The sequence below is a fragment of the Quercus robur genome, chromosome 11, assembly GCF_932294415.1.
Source record: "Quercus robur chromosome 11, dhQueRobu3.1, whole genome shotgun sequence".
Classification (NCBI taxonomy): Eukaryota; Viridiplantae; Streptophyta; class Magnoliopsida; order Fagales; family Fagaceae; genus Quercus; species Quercus robur.
Window position 1 is genome coordinate 18,751,879 of NC_065544.1, and position 17,838 is coordinate 18,769,716.

General features: G+C 35.8%; 1 protein-coding gene across 1 annotated transcript; it reads left to right on the forward strand.

Annotated features, from left to right (window-relative positions):
• The first annotated feature begins 9,340 nt into the window (after positions 1-9,340).
• On the forward strand, positions 9,341-11,657 carry LOC126706640 (polygalacturonase non-catalytic subunit AroGP3-like). Its single transcript, XM_050406176.1, has 3 exons — positions 9,341-9,499; positions 9,986-11,026; positions 11,449-11,657. The coding sequence occupies exons 1-2, from the start codon at positions 9,434-9,436 to the stop codon at positions 11,006-11,008; spliced, it is 1,089 nt and encodes a 362-aa protein (XP_050262133.1). The 5' UTR covers positions 9,341-9,433; the 3' UTR covers positions 11,009-11,026; positions 11,449-11,657.
• The last annotated feature ends 6,181 nt before the right edge of the window (positions 11,658-17,838 follow it).

Here is a 17,838-nt window from a genome sequence, read left to right on the forward strand (position 1 = left end):
AGGAGCAGCTTCCTAAAGTACTCTTCCAATCATCCACACTACTAGCCCAGTCAGCATCTGAGTACCCGACAAGGCAAGCATTTGAGTCTTTTGAATACCACAGACCATAGTTTGAAGTTCCATTGATATATCGAATAATTCGCTTAACTGCAGTCAGGTGTGATTTCTTTGGAGCAGCTTGATATCTAGCACAAACACCAATGCTGAATGCAATGTCCGGTCTACTAGATGTAAGATAGAGTAAACTCCCAATGATACTCCTATACAAGGTAGGACTCACTTCCACTCCGGTAGAATCAACATTCAGTTTAGTAGACGAGCTCATGAGAGTGGAGGCATGTTTTTTGGAGTCTAGTCCAAACTTCTTAACAATGTTTCTAGCATACTTTTCCTGTGAAACAAATTTACCTTCCTTCTGTTGTTTGACTTGAAGGCCCAAGAAAAATGTGAATTCCCCCACCATACTTATCTCAAATTCTTTCTTCACCTCCTCAGAGAATTCAATAGCCCGATCTTCAATGGTAGCCCTAAACACTATGTCATCAACATATACTTGTGCCATAAGGAGATAATCTTCATCATTTTTGACAAACAAAGTCCGGTCGGCATATCCCCTTTTGAATCCTTTATCCAAGAGGTAATGTGTAAGCCGATCATACCAAGCTCTAGGAGCTTGTTTTAAGCCATAAAGGGCTTTCTTCAATCTCAACACATGATCAGGAAAGTGAGGATCCTCAAAGCCTTTTGGTTGCTCAACAAACACTTCTTCATTTAGGTATCCATTTAGAAACACACATTTTACATTCATTTGATAAAGTTTGAAGTTCATAGTGCATGCAATGGACATGAGAATTCGAATAGACTCAAGTCTTGCCACAGGAGCGAAGGATTCATCAAAGTAAACTCCTTCTACTTGAGTGTATCCCTGAGCTACTAACCGAGATTTATTCTGTATTATCTCTCTATCTTCATTGGTTTTGTTTTTGAAAATCCATTTGATGCCTATGACATGAACATTTTCAGGCCTTCGAGCAAGTTCCCACACATCATTCTTCACAAACTGATTCGGCTCTTCATGCATTGACTCAACACAATTCTCATCTTGAAGAGCTTCTTCTACACTTTTTGGCTCAAATTGAGCAAGGTAGCATTGGTATGTTACATGATTGGCCAAAATGATGTTTCCTTTTTTGAGGCGAATACCTTCATCTAGAGACCATATAATGTTGGTTTCCGGATGGTTCTTAATCACTCTTGATGATGGCTTCTTTGATGTGGAGACTTCCTCACTCCGTGAGATAGGAGTATGAACTTTTGGAGGAATGAGAGGACTTGATGTTCTAGACATCGATCTTGTTTCCATTCTTGGGTTCATAGGAGTTAATTCTTCTTCCGGTGTAGATCCTTCAACTTCTATATCAAGAGCTTCGACCTCAACATCGAGTTCTTTGGAGCTCAGCCCTTCTCCATCATCAATCATCTCTACCTTTGTTAAGGCATCATCAATCTTGACATTGATGGACACCATCACTGTCTTAGTTCTCTTGTTAAAAACTCTATATGCCCGGCTAGTAATATTGTACCCAAGGAAAATACCTTCATCACTTTTTGCATCAAATTTCCCAAGATTCTCCCAATCATTTAGGATATAACACTTACTTTCAAACACTCGGAAATACTTAACTCTGGGCTTCTTTCCATTCCAAATCTCATAGGCGGTCTTCTTTGTTCCCACTTGAAAGAATACTCTATTCCCAATGTGACATGAGGTGTTCACGGCTTCTTCCCAAAACTTTTGAAGTATTTGCTTGTTTAGTAGCATGACTCTTGCCATTTCCTGAATCACTCGATTCTTTCTCTCTACTACTCCATTTTGTTGAGGAGTTTTGGGGGTTGAAAATTCCCTGTTGATTCCATTCTTTTCACAGAAAGACTCAAATCTTGCATTCTCAAATTCCTTCCCATGATCACTTCTTATCTTGGCAATAGGAATCCCTTTCTCGTTTTGTAGTTTCTTGCAAAGAATTTCCAACCTTTCACGTGCTTCTAATTTTTCTCTAAGAAATTCAATCCAAGTGCATCTTGAGTAATCATCCACAATGACCATAATGTACCTCTTTCCTCCTAGACTTTCAGTTCTTGTAGGCCCCATTAGATCAACATGAAGTAACTCTAAATATCGTGAAGTAGCAATCACATTCACCTTGTGATGACTTGCCTTTATTTGCTTTCCCATTTGGCATGCACCACAAATAGTCATCTTCACCTTTCCAAACTTTGGAAGTCCCTTAACTGCTTCAAGTTTAGATACTTTAGCTACTTGTTTGAAATTTGCATGCCCAAATCTGTGATGCCAAAGTTCCAACATGTCAACACAAGCACTTCTACACGAAATGGATGCTGTAGGAACTACTCCATAGCAGTTGTCTGTAGTTCAATTTCCCTCCAAGACTTGAATCCCTTCTTCATTGATGATTAAGCATCCCGTCTTAGAGAATTGGACAAGGAAATCCTCATCACATATTTGAGTGATGCTTAAAAGATTTTCCTTCAACCTTTTGATGTATAATACATCTTTCAACAGAGGTTATCTAGGTATCTTGATAGTCCCTTTACCGAGAACTTGAGCATGACTTCCATCACCAAAAGTCACATAGTCACCAACCTTCTCTTTGAGTATCTTAAATAGTGATTTATCTCTTGTCATGTGACGAGAACACCCGCTGTCAAGATACCACAAGCATGAATTAAATACCTTCAATGAGGTATGCACAAATAAGTGAGACAAACATTCTTGATGTTCAAACATAATTTTATCTTCAGTTTTCATACTTCTGTTAGATTGACATTTCATTTTCAGATTATCAATCTTCTCACACAACATTCTATTTTTTCTTTTGTACTTCTTAATCAAAGATATAGATTCAGATATGCTGTTGTGTAAGATGTGATTCTTATTTTCAAAATATTTCAGCATGTGAATGAATATCCTAGCATGTTTCTTTGTTTTTAACAACTCTAAGAGTTCATTGTTAGGACACCCTTCAAACATACTCATAGAGTCATTATCACAAACACTTAAACTACAATTCAGCATGGCCTTTTCCATAACAGCATCCATAACAAAGGTGTCTAAGATCGCACTTAGGTAATTAAATCACAACAAGTGCACCCGCTTTGATTCCAATTGAAAATTCAAATAGTGTATAGAAAACCCTTGAACATTTAGACTCCCAATAACAAAATAACCAATTCAAGCTTTATGACAAACAAATAGTGTGCGGAAAATGAACATAAGCTATGAACAAAATTAGTAAACAATCTAAGCCAATTAAAAACACATCCATAGCAGAAAATAAAAGGCAAAGATTAAGGGAAGGAAGATGCAAATACAGGGACAACACACGATGTGTTATCGAAGAGGAAACCGAAGCCCTTGGCGTAAAACCTCTCCACCATCCTCCAAGCGATAAGTAATCCACTAGAAAATGTAGTTGGGATACATGAACAGCAATAGACCCTTCAAGCCTAATCTACCCAGTGTACCTAAGCCCACCAAACTTCTTACTCCAATGAGGTTGCGCTGAATCTATTTCTTTTCTAGCTTCCCGGATTCCGCTACTTGACCATAGCATCAACCAATATAGATTTGTTCCTTCCTAACTGCTTCCTAGAACACCAAACAGCCCTCTCACAGTAATGGATATGGTGAGAATAGGTTTTGGTAAACAGACCTCTCAAGGGTTTAACAATGGAGAGGAAGAGTGTTGAGGAATTTCAAGAGTCTCTTATGTGAAGATTATGGATGAATCAATCTTGTACAACACTAGGGTTTTCCTCTCAAAATTCTCTCTGGAAGCTCTCTTTCTTTCATGGGTAAAAGGGGTATTTATACTGGGGTAAGAATGGAATGTGGAGAGTCAGGTTTTTCAAAACAGGGCTGGCTCGCAGCTTGGCCTTGCGGCTTGACTGAGTTGCGAGATCCAGCCGCGAGATAACAGAACAACCAGTTGTCCTATTTTGTCCTGTAGTGCTCCAACTAGCATGATGCTTCAACTTCTAGCATGTCTGGCACGTGTGCATCTTTTGACGGCTTGAAGCCGCGAGTCACCCACAAGATCCAGTCGCAAGTCTCTGTTTTCTTGTACACTCTTGAGCATTTCATCACATTATCTCACTCACTACCTTTACAACAATCCCACCTAAATACACGGTTACTAGTTGCTGAATTACAAGCAAATTTGGCATGAAATAAAGCCAACAAGATGGTTGATTAAATTCAACCTTACAGTCCTTTTCATTACACAAATTTACTCCTTTTCATTACACAAATTTACTAGATTGTGAATTGTGATGTTCATGTGTGAGTGGTATCACTTAGGTAGTGAAGTCTCACATTGGATATTAATAATAAGAATGAATGGTTAATAACTTAATGTAACATAACTGATACCAAACTCACATGCTTAAACTTTCCTCTAGTTCGATTCAAGTTCTTGTTCTTTATAAACAAGTTTCCTCTAGTTTAATTCAAGTTGTTAGTTGTTTTCTTATAGACTGTTTAGGCATCGAATTATTCCACTGGCTTTGATACTTGTCATAAGGCATCACACAACCTTTAATCACATCAAACAAGAGACAATTAATATAATTCTAATCAGCTTATCCTTCTGTTGCCATACCCTCTCGACCAGTCAGTGGTTTAGTTGTACATAAACTGGATCATAGATGAGTGGAATGTATTACACAACTAGTTACTGAGAAGTGAGAACTACCACCTTCTTTGTCTTTGTATAAGTGGGGCTCTGGCTCCATGCATTATCATGCTATCATAACCAGTGAAAGAAACACTAGCGTGGTTGATAATAAAAAGACAAGCACAACAAACATAGAAATAAAGAGAACAAGATGTATAATGTAGGCAAAATATAGATAAAAGAAAAAAAGATGATCAAATGTGAAAGTTTAAAAACGTGTACAAAACACCTTTGAACGTTTAGACCCCCAAATTACAACTTAACCAATTCAAGCAATATGTCAAACATCTAGTGTGCGGAAACTTAACATATGCTATAATATGAAATTGGTTAAAAACTATCTAAGCCAAAACAAAATATAATCCACAGCAGATAATAAAAAGGCAAAGATAGAGAGGAAGGAAGATGCAAACACAAAGACAACACACGATGTGTTATCGAAGAGGAAACCGAAGCCCTCGGCGTAAAACCTCTCCTCCGCCCTCCAAGCGGTAAACAATCCACTAGAAAATACAGTTGGGATACAAGGACAGCAATAGACCCTCCAAGCCTAATCTACCCAGTGCACCTAAGCCCTCCAAGCTTCTTGCTCCAACGAGGTTGCGCCGAACCTTTTTCTTTTCTAGCTTCCTGGATTCCGCTACTAGACCGTAGCATCAACCAATGAAAATTGGTTCCTTCCTAACTGCTTCCCAGAAATCCAAACAGCTGTCTCACAGTGATGATAATGGTGAGAACCAGGTTTGGTATAATACCTCTCAAGGATTTGACAATGGAGAGGAAGAGAGTAGAGGAATTTGAAGAGACTCTAATGTATAGATTGTGGGTGAATCAATCTGGTTTTTCTTTAGGGTTTCTCTCTCAAAATTCTTTCTGGAAGCTCTCTTACAATCGTGGGTAAAAGGGGTATTTATACTGGAGTGGGAGAGGAATGTGAAACGTCAGGTTTTTACAAAACAGGGGTGGCTCGCGGCTTGACTAAGTCGCGAGATCCAGTCGCGAGTTAACCGTATGGCCAGTTGTCCTGTTTTGTCCTGTAGTGCTCCAGCTAGCATGACTGTTCATCTTCCAGCATGCTTGGCACGTGTGCTGCGTCTGGCGGCTTGCAGCCGCGAGTCACCCGCGAGTCCCAGCCGCGAGTCTCTGTTTTCTTGCACACTCTTGAGCAATCTTCACTCTATCTCACTCACTACCCTTACATCAAACCCACCTAAATACAGGGTTACTAAATACTGAATTACAAGCAAATTTGGCACGGAATAAAGCCAATTAGATGGTTGAATAAATTCAACCTTACAAAATGGTAGTACGATATACAAACGTCATATATACTATACTATGACCCACCATTTTTTGTAATTTGATGGATTGATGGTGGTCTAGAATATTTCCAACCCGCCAAAAGTGGATTTGGTTAAAAAAAAAATTCCCTCAATCCGTTCATTCCGCCTTTTTATATATATATATATATATATATATTCAAAGATTAAGGTGTTATTGAGTAAATTTTTATTTGATTTATAAAATTGCTACTATATTTAATAAGAAATTTAAAAGTAGTGGGTCTCAGGCTGGAGCCGAAAATTTTGCCTGGGGAACGTACCCCCTATTTTTATAGGTTATCTTTTAAAATGTTTAATCATTATAAATATTATTTTAAAAAATTTTATTAAAAAAAAAGGGGTGAGGGGGCCCTCACCCTTGGCTGTAGTTCCGCCCTTGTATGGGGTCATTTTCCTTAGCCCGTAGTTTTGCCAACTTAATTGCTAGGATTCCCTAAGGCTAAGATGATGGATCCCCTCTCGGCCGTAGCTTTGCCACTTGCTAAGATGATGATCCCCCTGCCCTGTAATTGACTAACATGATGGATGTTCGAGTGTGACACCAACTATCTTGATTCTTGAGTGTTAGTATCGAAGAACCTGTAGAGGAGAGGCTTGGCAATGTTTGTGTGGTTCATGAGAAATGGTAAGAAAATGAGGGTTTTGTCAGGGAAAAGTGTTTTTTTTTTTTTTTTTTAAACGGAGGAAATGTGTGAAATGGTAATGGCCAATTATTTGGTGCCACATGCCTTACTTTCATGTCTGATATATTTTTTTTTTTTTTAAATGTAAACAGGTTCTGAATACTTATAGGATAAATTACACTTTACTATCTTAAACTACTCTAAACTACATTTTACACCTTAAACTATTTAAATGCACATTTTGCACTCTAAACTATGACCCTTATTACATTTTGCACCATGTGTTAATTTTATTGTTATGTTGGACAGAAATTTATAGCACATGAATTGCATGTGAGTTCTGCTTAAGTAACACAATATTAAAAGACCAAAAACCTCTTTTTCCAATCAATTAAGAACAAAACTCTCTCTCTCTCTCTCTCTCTCTCTCTCTCTCTCTCTCTCTCTCTCTCTCTCTCTCTCGTAGCAGTTCCTCTCTCCAAATCAAAATCTGTGTAACCGTAAATCCCCAAAGCTAAATCATCAACAGCTAAACCATCGCTTCTCCACCACCACTATGATTGCACCCACCATTGCAACAAAATTCCCAAGTATCAAAACTTGTTCAAAGTTCTAATTAAACAAATGTAGTACAGTACCATTGTGGAGCTTTTTTTTTCTTACTTTTTTTGAATAAGTAGCAGCAAAGCGATGCCCATTTTCTATCTAAACCCTTTTAATTATTTCTAGAAAAAAAAGAAAAAAAGAAAAAAAGAAGGTAATTTCTATGTTGTAATATAGCAAGTAAATGAAAGTGATTTTATTTGATGGACACCACAGATTACATAGTTTACTTAAAACAAATTCTTGAAGAGAAGTGAACAACAATAATATAATATCTCTAGATATTATAATATAATGACTTATTATTTGATAATTCAACCAATACAATGGGGTCGGAGAATTCAAATTGTTGATATCCTTATTGGAAGTACTTAAGATAAAGTTCACAAAAGTTGACAAAAGAACATAGAGTGAAACGTTTTTAAAAGTTTAGTGAAAAAATAAACCCTTTAAAGTTTAAGACAAAAAGTGAACTTCAAGCAAAGTTTAGGACACACACACACACACACACATATATATATATATAGATAGATAGATATATTAGAATAATGTTTTATAAAATTGTGAGATTTCAAAAACTTAATTATGTGACATAACCAAAAGTCAAAAATTTATATATCATTTAATTTATGTAAAAGATCAATATCATTCTTTCACTAAAGTGTAAGTAAATTAGGGTAGTTTTCAAAACTTGTACTTTTTTTTGAAGGACAACACATTAATGATGTTCAATTAAAAAAGTTTGATTTGCTAAATTAGACTAGCAATATAAGTGAAAGGAGAAAAGGAAGGCAACAAATCATTTTTCTCCTAATTTGGTTGGATAGAAGTGATGGACAGGCAAAGAAAATGGAAGGATTTTCTTTCCCTCAGATCTACCATTCCCTTTCCTTCCATTTTGGATTAAAATTGAGAGAGTGTGAAACAAAACATTTTAATTTTAATTAAAAATTGATCCACAGCATAAATCATTTTCTTGCATTTTTCCCTACTAACCAAACAACATAAGGGATGAAAATTTTCCTTTCTCTTCCATTCCCTCTCCTTTTCCACTTTTTCTTTTCATTGTTCTTAGTTCTCACCCTCATTTTGTGGAATATTGTGTAGATAAAATCCTACTTGTTTTTTTTTTTTTTTTTTGGTTATGAATAAGAATATATTAAAGAAATACAAGGGAGGGCCCTAAACCATATCCAACTTCTGGATCTAGAAGAGAGGAGATGGAGATTGGTCAATCTCAATTACAAAGGGCAGTCCATTGGTTCACATTGTGAGACAAAAAACATATGTTCCGAGAAATGAAAATGAAATCCCAACAAAAGAGCGAGGACAAAGCATCCTTAAATTCGGTGAAGAAGGAAGTCTGGGAGGAGTGTAGATTCAACAAGGCTTCAATCACACCTTTAGAATCCCCTTCAAAAAATAAAATATTGGAGCTTATAGAACGCTACTAATTGTTTAATGGCTTGGAAAGCAGATTAGGCTTCTCCTAGCTAGTGTCAGATCACCAGGAGAGAAGCAGTTAGAATGGGCAGATACCACGTCTCCAAACTCAATACGGGATACTGCTGCTATGAAGGAAGAGTGGGTTCTGATTGCAACATCAAAATTAATCTTAGTCTAGCCATTTTTTTGAGTGATTTGCAATTAAGGACCAAGCGGCAACATGACGGACATATATCTATCATCTTGTTTATCGTAGATAAGATCCTACGTGCTAATCTTTGTTACTTTGCGATGTTCTGCATGAGTTGTAAGTTCATCATTAGGGGCTTTGAGGAGCTACATTTTTCATTTATAAATCTTTACAGTAAAATTTCTAATATTAAGAATTTTGTAAAAAAAAAAAAAAAAAACATGTGGACAATCTTTCTGCACATATCATTAGTCCTTTAACGGATCAAATTTGGTGTGCCGGGGTGAGAAATCCCGGGTCATTATCATATTATCATTCATGTTGTGCAGTGCATGAGTTGTATGGTTTCTCTCTCTCTCTCTCTCAAATATCTTTTCTTTTTATTTCTCTCTCTCTCTCTCTCTCTTTTCATACTTCTATAAATTTCCGCCTACAATAACCTTAAAACCCACCAACGTTCTAAGAAAAAAAATGATGCACACAAAACTCAGCCCCATGACTTCTCTCCTCCTTTTTATCTTTCTCTCATCTCTTACTGTAAGCACTCTTAAAAGTCTAAGTACTCTCACTCGCTGATACGTACATGAATTTGAGCTAATAGATCATGTGGAAGTAGTATAATGTTTCCCGTTAATTGTGTTGAGTCAATGTGTTATAGATGTTTGTTATTTTAAAGTCTGTGTTTACTAGAGTCCTTGGTAGTAGGAGTCCAATAGTTAACTTGCTTTACTTGTGTCCTAGCGTTTAGGACAATATTATATGAAAAATGAGTCCCATATTTAGAACTTATTGTGTCTTACCAGGTATTTTAAATTGTTTGGGAGTTTTTGGTTCCTTATTTTTCAATTGTTAAGTCGTAGCACCCAAAATTGTATTTATTTTTTCTCTCCAAATATTGTAACAGAGTTTTGGGTTCTCAAAACGCTTAACTAAACCGATTATACATATCACCCTCATTTTGTTTCCAGTTTCCACCTTGTATTTATTATACATTCATACACTTTTCCTTTTGTGTTGACACAGGTTGGGTCCACTGGTGAAAACCCATTCACCCCGAAAACCTATCTGATCCGATATTGGAACAAAGAGATCCAAAACAACCATGCCAAGCCAATCTTTCTCCTATCCAAGGCATCTCCATTGAGCGCAACTGAGTCAGCCAGTTTCTCCAAACTTGCCGCCCAGAACGCTCTCTCCTCTCAGCTCTCGGCCTTCTGTGCCTCTGCGAACCTCCTCTGCTTCCCCGATTCATTACCATCAACGTTTGTCAACGCTGTCCAAAAAATGACTGGCTTTGGGGGCTATGGCCCCCAAACAAACTATGGCGGCTCTGCCAACACCAAGGGTGGCTCCGGCCAAAAAGACGGTGTCTTTCTCCCGAAAGAGCCAGGCATATTCTTTCGGGAGTCTATGTTAAAGAAAGGGAAGGTGATGCCAATGCCGGACATTAACGATAAATTGCCCGAAAGGTCATTTCTGCCTCGATCAATTTCTTCAAAACAACCATTTTCCACGTTGAAAGTCTCTGAGCTGAAGAACTTTTTTCATGCGGGTGATAATTCGACTATGGAGACTATCATAGTTAAGTCCTTGAGTGAGTGCAAGGGTGCTCCAAACCCTGGCGAGACCAAGCGGTGCGTGTCTTCGGCTGAGGACATGATCGACTTTGCAGTTTCAGTGTTGGGTAGAAACATTGACATTCTAACGACGAAGAATGTAAATAGGTCAAAGCAAAATATAATGATTGGATCAATCGAAAGGATCAACGGTGGGAAAGTCAGGGACTCAGTCACTTGTCATCAATCCTTGTTTCCTTACCTTCTTTATTACTGTCATTCAGTTTCAAAGGTTCGGGTCTACCAAGTGGATATACTTGATCCGAATTTTAAGGCTAAGATCAATAACGGTGTTGCCATCTGTCACATGAACACGTCGGATTGGAGCCCAACTCATGAAGCCTTCTTGGCTCTAGGGTCAGCTCCGGGTCGGATTGAGGTTTGCCACTGGATTTTCCAGAATGACCTAACGTGGACAGTTGTTGACTAACCATTACAGGCCAAGGTGGTAAGAAATCTTAAGTTGTGTAATAGTTTATGGTACTGGCTAGATTTTTTCATATGAATCTTTTATAAGCAATTTTAGCTTAGTTTTGATAGGAAAGAAAAAAAAAAAGTAAGTTACTAGTTTACTTTAAATTTGGAGGATGCTGCTTATTAGTGGTAGTTTAGTACTACATAATTCGAGTTTTGATCAATGATTTCATTGAACGGCAAATGAAAAACACCTTCTTCTTTCTTTTTTTTTTAAATTTATTCTATGATTATTAATGGTATGTTTGAATGAGTCTATTTCATTCGGTTATTTTGTTTAAAGTACAAATCGGTGTAAAAATAAAAAGTGACGCTTTGAAAAATTACTACAAAAACATGTTGTGATATTAATGTTTTTTCATTTATGGGATTAATGTATTATTTTCTTGATTGTAGGAACATCCTCGCTAGAGCTTTGCAGGTCTCAATTCAACACGTATATCATGAAGCCAATAAATGTGTTGATAGTTTATATATATGTCTTTTGAACTTGCCCTTCATCTAATATTTTGTGTATTTATAGGAAGCCTAAGGATTAGTTATTCCTAAACAAGTTTAATTATGTATTAAGCTTGTAATATATGGACTTTCTCTTCGAATTTTAATTTATGTGGATATATGGGAAGTCTAAGGATTAGTTACTCCTAGACTAGTTTAATTATGTATTACAAGTTTAATTATGTATTAAGCTTGTAATGTAATATATGGACTATGGGAAATCTAAGGACTAGTTTCTTTCCTTTTTTTGGGGGGGAGGGGGGGGGGGGGGGGGTTGTGGTTCAGGACTGGTTACTCCTATACTAGTTTACTTCTTCTTCTTCTTCTTCTTCTTTTAGTTTAATTATGTATTAAGCTTGTAATATATGATGGGTTTCAGTTAACTCAATTGGTAAAATCTTTTGTCATTGAATAAGAGATCTGAAGTTTAAACCCTATCTACACCAATCAGTCAATGTCTTCGCCTAATGATTAAAAGCAATAATCATGGAACCCATATCATAAGTTGAAATTACATTGTGCATGTGTCTATATATATAGAACTTAAAATATATATATTATTATTAAAAGACTTTCATCATTTCATCCACAGAAACAATCTTGGTAGTATCAAACATTATTGAAGACAAGTCACTCTCTTAAGAAGTATTGTTAAAATTATTTTGGAAGTATCATGAAATTATTTCTGACAGTTATTATGTGGCACTGTTCATTTTTTCACTATGCAATATTGTTCATTGTACTCTTCACTTTTTATTGTTCATGTCACTATTCATGTATGGGGCATTCGGTTTGTTATGATGTGCCCTTTATGTGATACATATTACGATAATGTGACATTAAGATTTTTTGTTTATTTTTATTTTTCTAACATTACTATATTTTAAAATTACAAAATATATCGTATCATCTTAATCTCATTATCTTCCTAAACAATTTAATGTTGTATTTTTATATTGAGATTACATTAACGTAAAATTACAATAACATAATATAATGGCGTAATGTAACATCACAACGAATCAAATGCCCCTCCGTAGTATTTGTAAGCCTTTATAAGGCATATGAATCAGTCGTATTAGGCAAGCCTTAAACACAACCTACTTCAAGCGCCCCCCCCCCCCCCCCCCCCCCCCCCCAAAAAAAAAAAAAAATCCTTTCATAATAAGCCTTCCCTTGTAAGCTATCAATCCATCCAATATCAATCCTTGTATAAGTAAAAATTATCATTATTATATTTTCAAGTATTTGAATAAGTATTAGTGTTTGAAGTACTATTCAAAGTTTTCAAGAACCAAGTGAGTTTTTAAGTTTTGAAAAATATATTTATTTCCTAAGTTTTATATTGTACTTCATTTTGTTCTTGCAACATATTTATTCATACATATTCATCCATAATTCTCTCTTCAACCTTTCTTCGTACTCCCCTTGGGTTCCCGCAATTGATATATTTGTAAATGATTAGTAATTCTATGAAAGAGTGCCTTTAATTAAGTTGCCCCTACATTGGTGAGCACGAGTCCATTGGTTAGCCCATTGTTTGAGATTGATAGTTTAAGGTGGTCCTGTCAGTGGTCCCATAAGATAACCTCATTGAGTCATCTAGACTACATGGAAATTTATAGTGTTTAACCGTGGATTCCCGATTACATTTCCAAAAATCAATCTTCCAAACAGACCAAACATCATTGGCAACATTAAACTCAAACAAAGGAAATACGTAATATTACATCGAAAAGTTTTGAAAATTTTATATATTACCATCTCAAGACATCTAAAGATGCAATCAAAACGTGGTTATTATTCCATCAATGAAAAAGAATAATCAAACTCAAAATTTAGAGCATGCCAAATCAATGTCTGATACAACTGAAATTTGAATAAACTAGACAAAAAAGCAGAGGCAGAAAAAATGACAATAGCAATGCTAATAGTTTGAGAGAGAAAGAGTGTATATATATTGTCTTAGCCATTGTTCATGACCCAAGTCAGTATACACTAATCAAAAATTAAAATTGATGTTATTGAAGGAGACAAATCAATTTGGGTAAAAATGTTTCTATTTCAACATAAAAGCAAATCAACACTTACATCACCACGCCATTAGGATCACCTACTATTTACTCACCCCCCCCCCCCCCCCTCTTTCCCTCCCAAAAAAAAAAAACACAAAAATCAACATTTGAATTAGAACGTACCAATGGAAACCCTAGCCCTAATTACAAAATGAAAAGAATTTAGAACCCAACACCCTAGCAACATCACTAAATCATTTAATTCAAGAGGTGGTTAGTTCAAGTAGAATTAAAGGCTTTTGAATGAGTTGTCATATGTTATACTTTAGGTTTGTTTTAGAAAAATCCTTACCCTTAAATGGAAACTAGGGAATGTTCATGCTCGATCAGGGTTGAGTTTAGTGTACAATGCAACTAGATATTTTAGACACATGTAACCAAGGTTTTGAATTACGGTTCGGATACCGTACCAGATTGACAATTGGAACGGAATATTCCAGTACCGGTGTATTTTAGTGCACCATTTCGAGATTACGCCCTAGATATACATACACACACATGTACATAATTTATATATTTATTTATAATTTCATATTTCATTAGATCTAATTAACCAAAACAAAATATAAAATATGACATGAGAATATAATGAGTTAAATGATGAATTTTGGACTTCAATGTTTAAAAAAATAAACACAATTCGAAATATCTCGGAATAGGTCAGAATTTAGAGATTAGAATAACCGGAATTCATCCGAAATAACCCGGAGTTTAGACTGAAACACAATAAGGGGGTAAGTGCACCAGATTAAGCACCGAAATGGAATTGAATTTAAGACATTGCATGTAAACCCTCCTAGGTCTAGCACAACGGGATATTTTCGATACACATAAGTCATTTTATCATCGTGACAAGTTCAGTACAACTAGACACTCTATAATGGCACTGGCGAATAAAAATATTACATATCCAATCAACAGGAAAATTATTAGGTACTCCCAGAGTACCATAAATGTGTACTCCATCCTCTCACATGAATGGTGGGTCCTACCATGAATTTAATTAGTGGGACCCACCATTCACGTGAAAGGAAGAAGTATACATTTATGGTACTCCGGGAGTACACAATAATTTCCTCCATCAACAAATAAAAAAGTACAAAAAGTCAAAGGCATTATCTATCTCTCTCAAAACGAGCTCCATAGACTTGAGATCAGATGTTCATGCCTCTATCCCCTTTGCACTCTCACTCTCACTCTCACTAAGTTTCAAGCAAAAATGGAGCTAATAGCTTAATGCGCTTCACGCTTACTATCATTTACCCCTAAACTTCTCAATAATCCTCTCGAAACTTCTCGACGATTGGTTTTAAGTACTACTACTACTCTCCGAAACCAAAAGAGAATCAGTCCTCCTCCTTTGAAGATCGCGAATGCGGAGACAACGTGGTGGTGATGTTGTTGATGGTGGAGCTGAGGTTGGCATTGCTATGGCGGTGAAAGAGAAGCTGAAATCGGAGCGGTTCGAGGTGTATAGAGGTTCTCCGACGCCATTTGGTGCCATCACTCGCGATGGTAGTGTCAATTTCACTATTGTCTCCGCCAATGCTGTCTCCACCACTCTCTGCTTGATCTCTCTCTCCGATTTACATGACGTGAGTGAGTTTGCTTTCTTTTCTTTTTTTTTTTTCTCTTTTTGGTGATCAATGTATTTTTACTTTGTAAATGTTGTTTAGGACTTTGAATTTGAGTATATTATTCTGTGATACAATTTCTATTCATTCAGTAACTCTAGGGGCAATGCTACATGTACAATTAATGTTTTTTCACAACAAATATTACAACTTTGTTAAAGTTGTTATTGATTCTCGGTTGGGTCCATCACTAACACCACTTTATTGTCTACCATTTACAGCTAAGCTTCACACTTGGCACTCAGTAGTAGTAAATTTTTTTTGTAAAATAGTGAATGTCAAATGACAAAAGTAAAGTCAGTGATGGAACCAATTGAAAACTTTGCCAACTTTACTGTTGTGAAAAATTAATTTTGGTGGTCAATATATTCTACATCGCAAATGGGGTCTTGGGGGAGTATTTTATTTTGTAATACTAATGCTGTTTCTAAGTAACTAATGATGAAGGGTATTGTTAGTTCAAATGGTGATGGGTGCTTAATCTTATATAAGCTCTAGTGCACTTCATGGATTCGTAATAAACTAATCAGAGAAGTCTCTTTCATTCTTTTATGTGTTGTTCTGTTCAATCATAAGTCAACTATATGTTATTTCCTTAATTGACATGTCATTTATTACTACCTCTATTAATGTTATTTTAGATCTTTCTTCACCTTTTTTTTCATTCATTCAACTTGAATCAACTCACTATTCCTCATTAGTGCATTAATTGCTCTCCTCTAGACATGATCAAACCATCTTTAGCGAGTCTCCCTCAACTTATCTTTAGTAGGGCCACCCCTATATTTGAGGGAATTTCATCATTTTGATCCTATATTTCTTTGAATTTTCACTTTCCATCTTAACATTCTCATTTTAACTACACTCATTTTATGAACATGTAGCTTCTTAATAGCCCAACATTTAGTATATCAATCTTATAAAATTTTCCCTTTAACTACATATATACTCTATGATCAAATTATATTCCTGATTTGCCTCTCCACTTCATCCACTCACCTCTTATCCTATGATTCATATTCTCTTTAATTTCTCAACTCTTATGAATTATTTCTCAGAGATATTGAAAGCACTTGCTCTTCTCAACCATCAAGTCTTACAACCCATATTGGCTCTACTTTTAATTATAGGTGGTTGAACTTATTTGGAAAGAAAGTTTGAAAATAGGACATGTTATTCCGCAAAAAATAGATTAGGACTCATTGATCCTTTTGAGGGAAAAGTAGGCCTTATCTGTACATTTCCCAATCCTGAATTACAATAATTTCCAATACACACATTACTCTGAGAACAAAAAGCTCAAGAGATGGTCAAAAGAAAAAATATCCATTTGACAGGATTTCTTCCCATATCTATGAATTTCATTGGACCATTATGGATGTATGTGCTACTCAATGATATATGTGAATTGTTGTATATCTTGGAAACCGATGGTTTTTATGGCCTTCTTATTATCATACCAAGCAGTTGTTGCATGTCGTAATTAGCAGAGATATTTCATGAGTTTTGAGGCTTACAAGATCAGCTTTTTGAAACAATGATACTGTTTTTAAGAGTCATTGATCAAAGTTGAGTCTTTAAGTCTCATAGTTTGTGGAGCATGTATAACTAATTTACCTCTGCAGAATAAAGTGGCTGAGAAAATCTCACTTGATCCATTGACTAATAAGCCAGGCGATGTCTGACATGTATTCCAGAAAGAAGACTTCAAAGACATGCTTTATGGCTACAAATTTGATGGAAAATTTTCCACAGACAATGGGCTTTACTATGATTCTTCTCGGATTCTATTGGATCCTTGTGCAAAAGTTAGTGGCCTGCATGAGTTATTTACATTGTTGTACCTTTTATGTTTCTTTTTTGCCCCTAAATACATTTAATATGTACTTATTAACTATTTTTTCTATGAACAAAATATTTCACTCCTTTGACTGCTAAGTTTGGTAGATCATTTGCTTCCTATCTCTGGATGGTATAATTTATGCATGACTTTTTTTTTTTTTTGGAAATCCAAGTTTTGCTTCTAAAATGAAATGGACTCTGATTTCCTTTACATTTGTCTAGGCAGTTATAAGCAGGGGAGTTTGGTGCTTTAGGAGCTGATGGTAATTGCCAGCCCCAAATTGCCTGCATGGTAATACTACAAGAAAAATGCCTATTAGCGACCAAGAATTTTTGATGGACCCAAAAAGCCCTCTCAAAAAATCTTATTTGCAATGGCAAAAAAAAGCCCTCGCAAATACTTGGGAAAATGTGAAATATTTGCGACCAACAAGAAAAGCTATTGCAATTATGTGTTATAACCTTCGCAAATACTAATATTTTGGAGGGAAATTTTCCCTCCATATTATTTGCAAGGGACAGTTAAAAATCTCTCACAAAAAGTGTATTATTTACAACGGTAAAAAAAAGCTGTTACTAATACTAAATTATTTGCGAGAGCTAGGATCAACCTTCACAAATAATCATTAAAATGTCAAAAAAATTTGGAGGAAAATGTTCCCACCAAATTATTTCAGAGGGACAATAAAAATCCCTTGCAAAAAGTTTATTTTTTGTGTGGGTTAAAAATATGCCCT

Coding starts and splice junctions, on each gene's coding strand:
- LOC126706640 (XM_050406176.1), top strand. CDS start 9,434: ATGATGCACACAAAACTCAGCCCCATGACTTCTCTCCTCCTTTTTATC. Junction 9,500..9,985: donor TCTTTCTCTCATCTCTTACT/GTAAGCACTCTT, acceptor GTGTTGACACAG/GTTGGGTCCACTGGTGAAAA.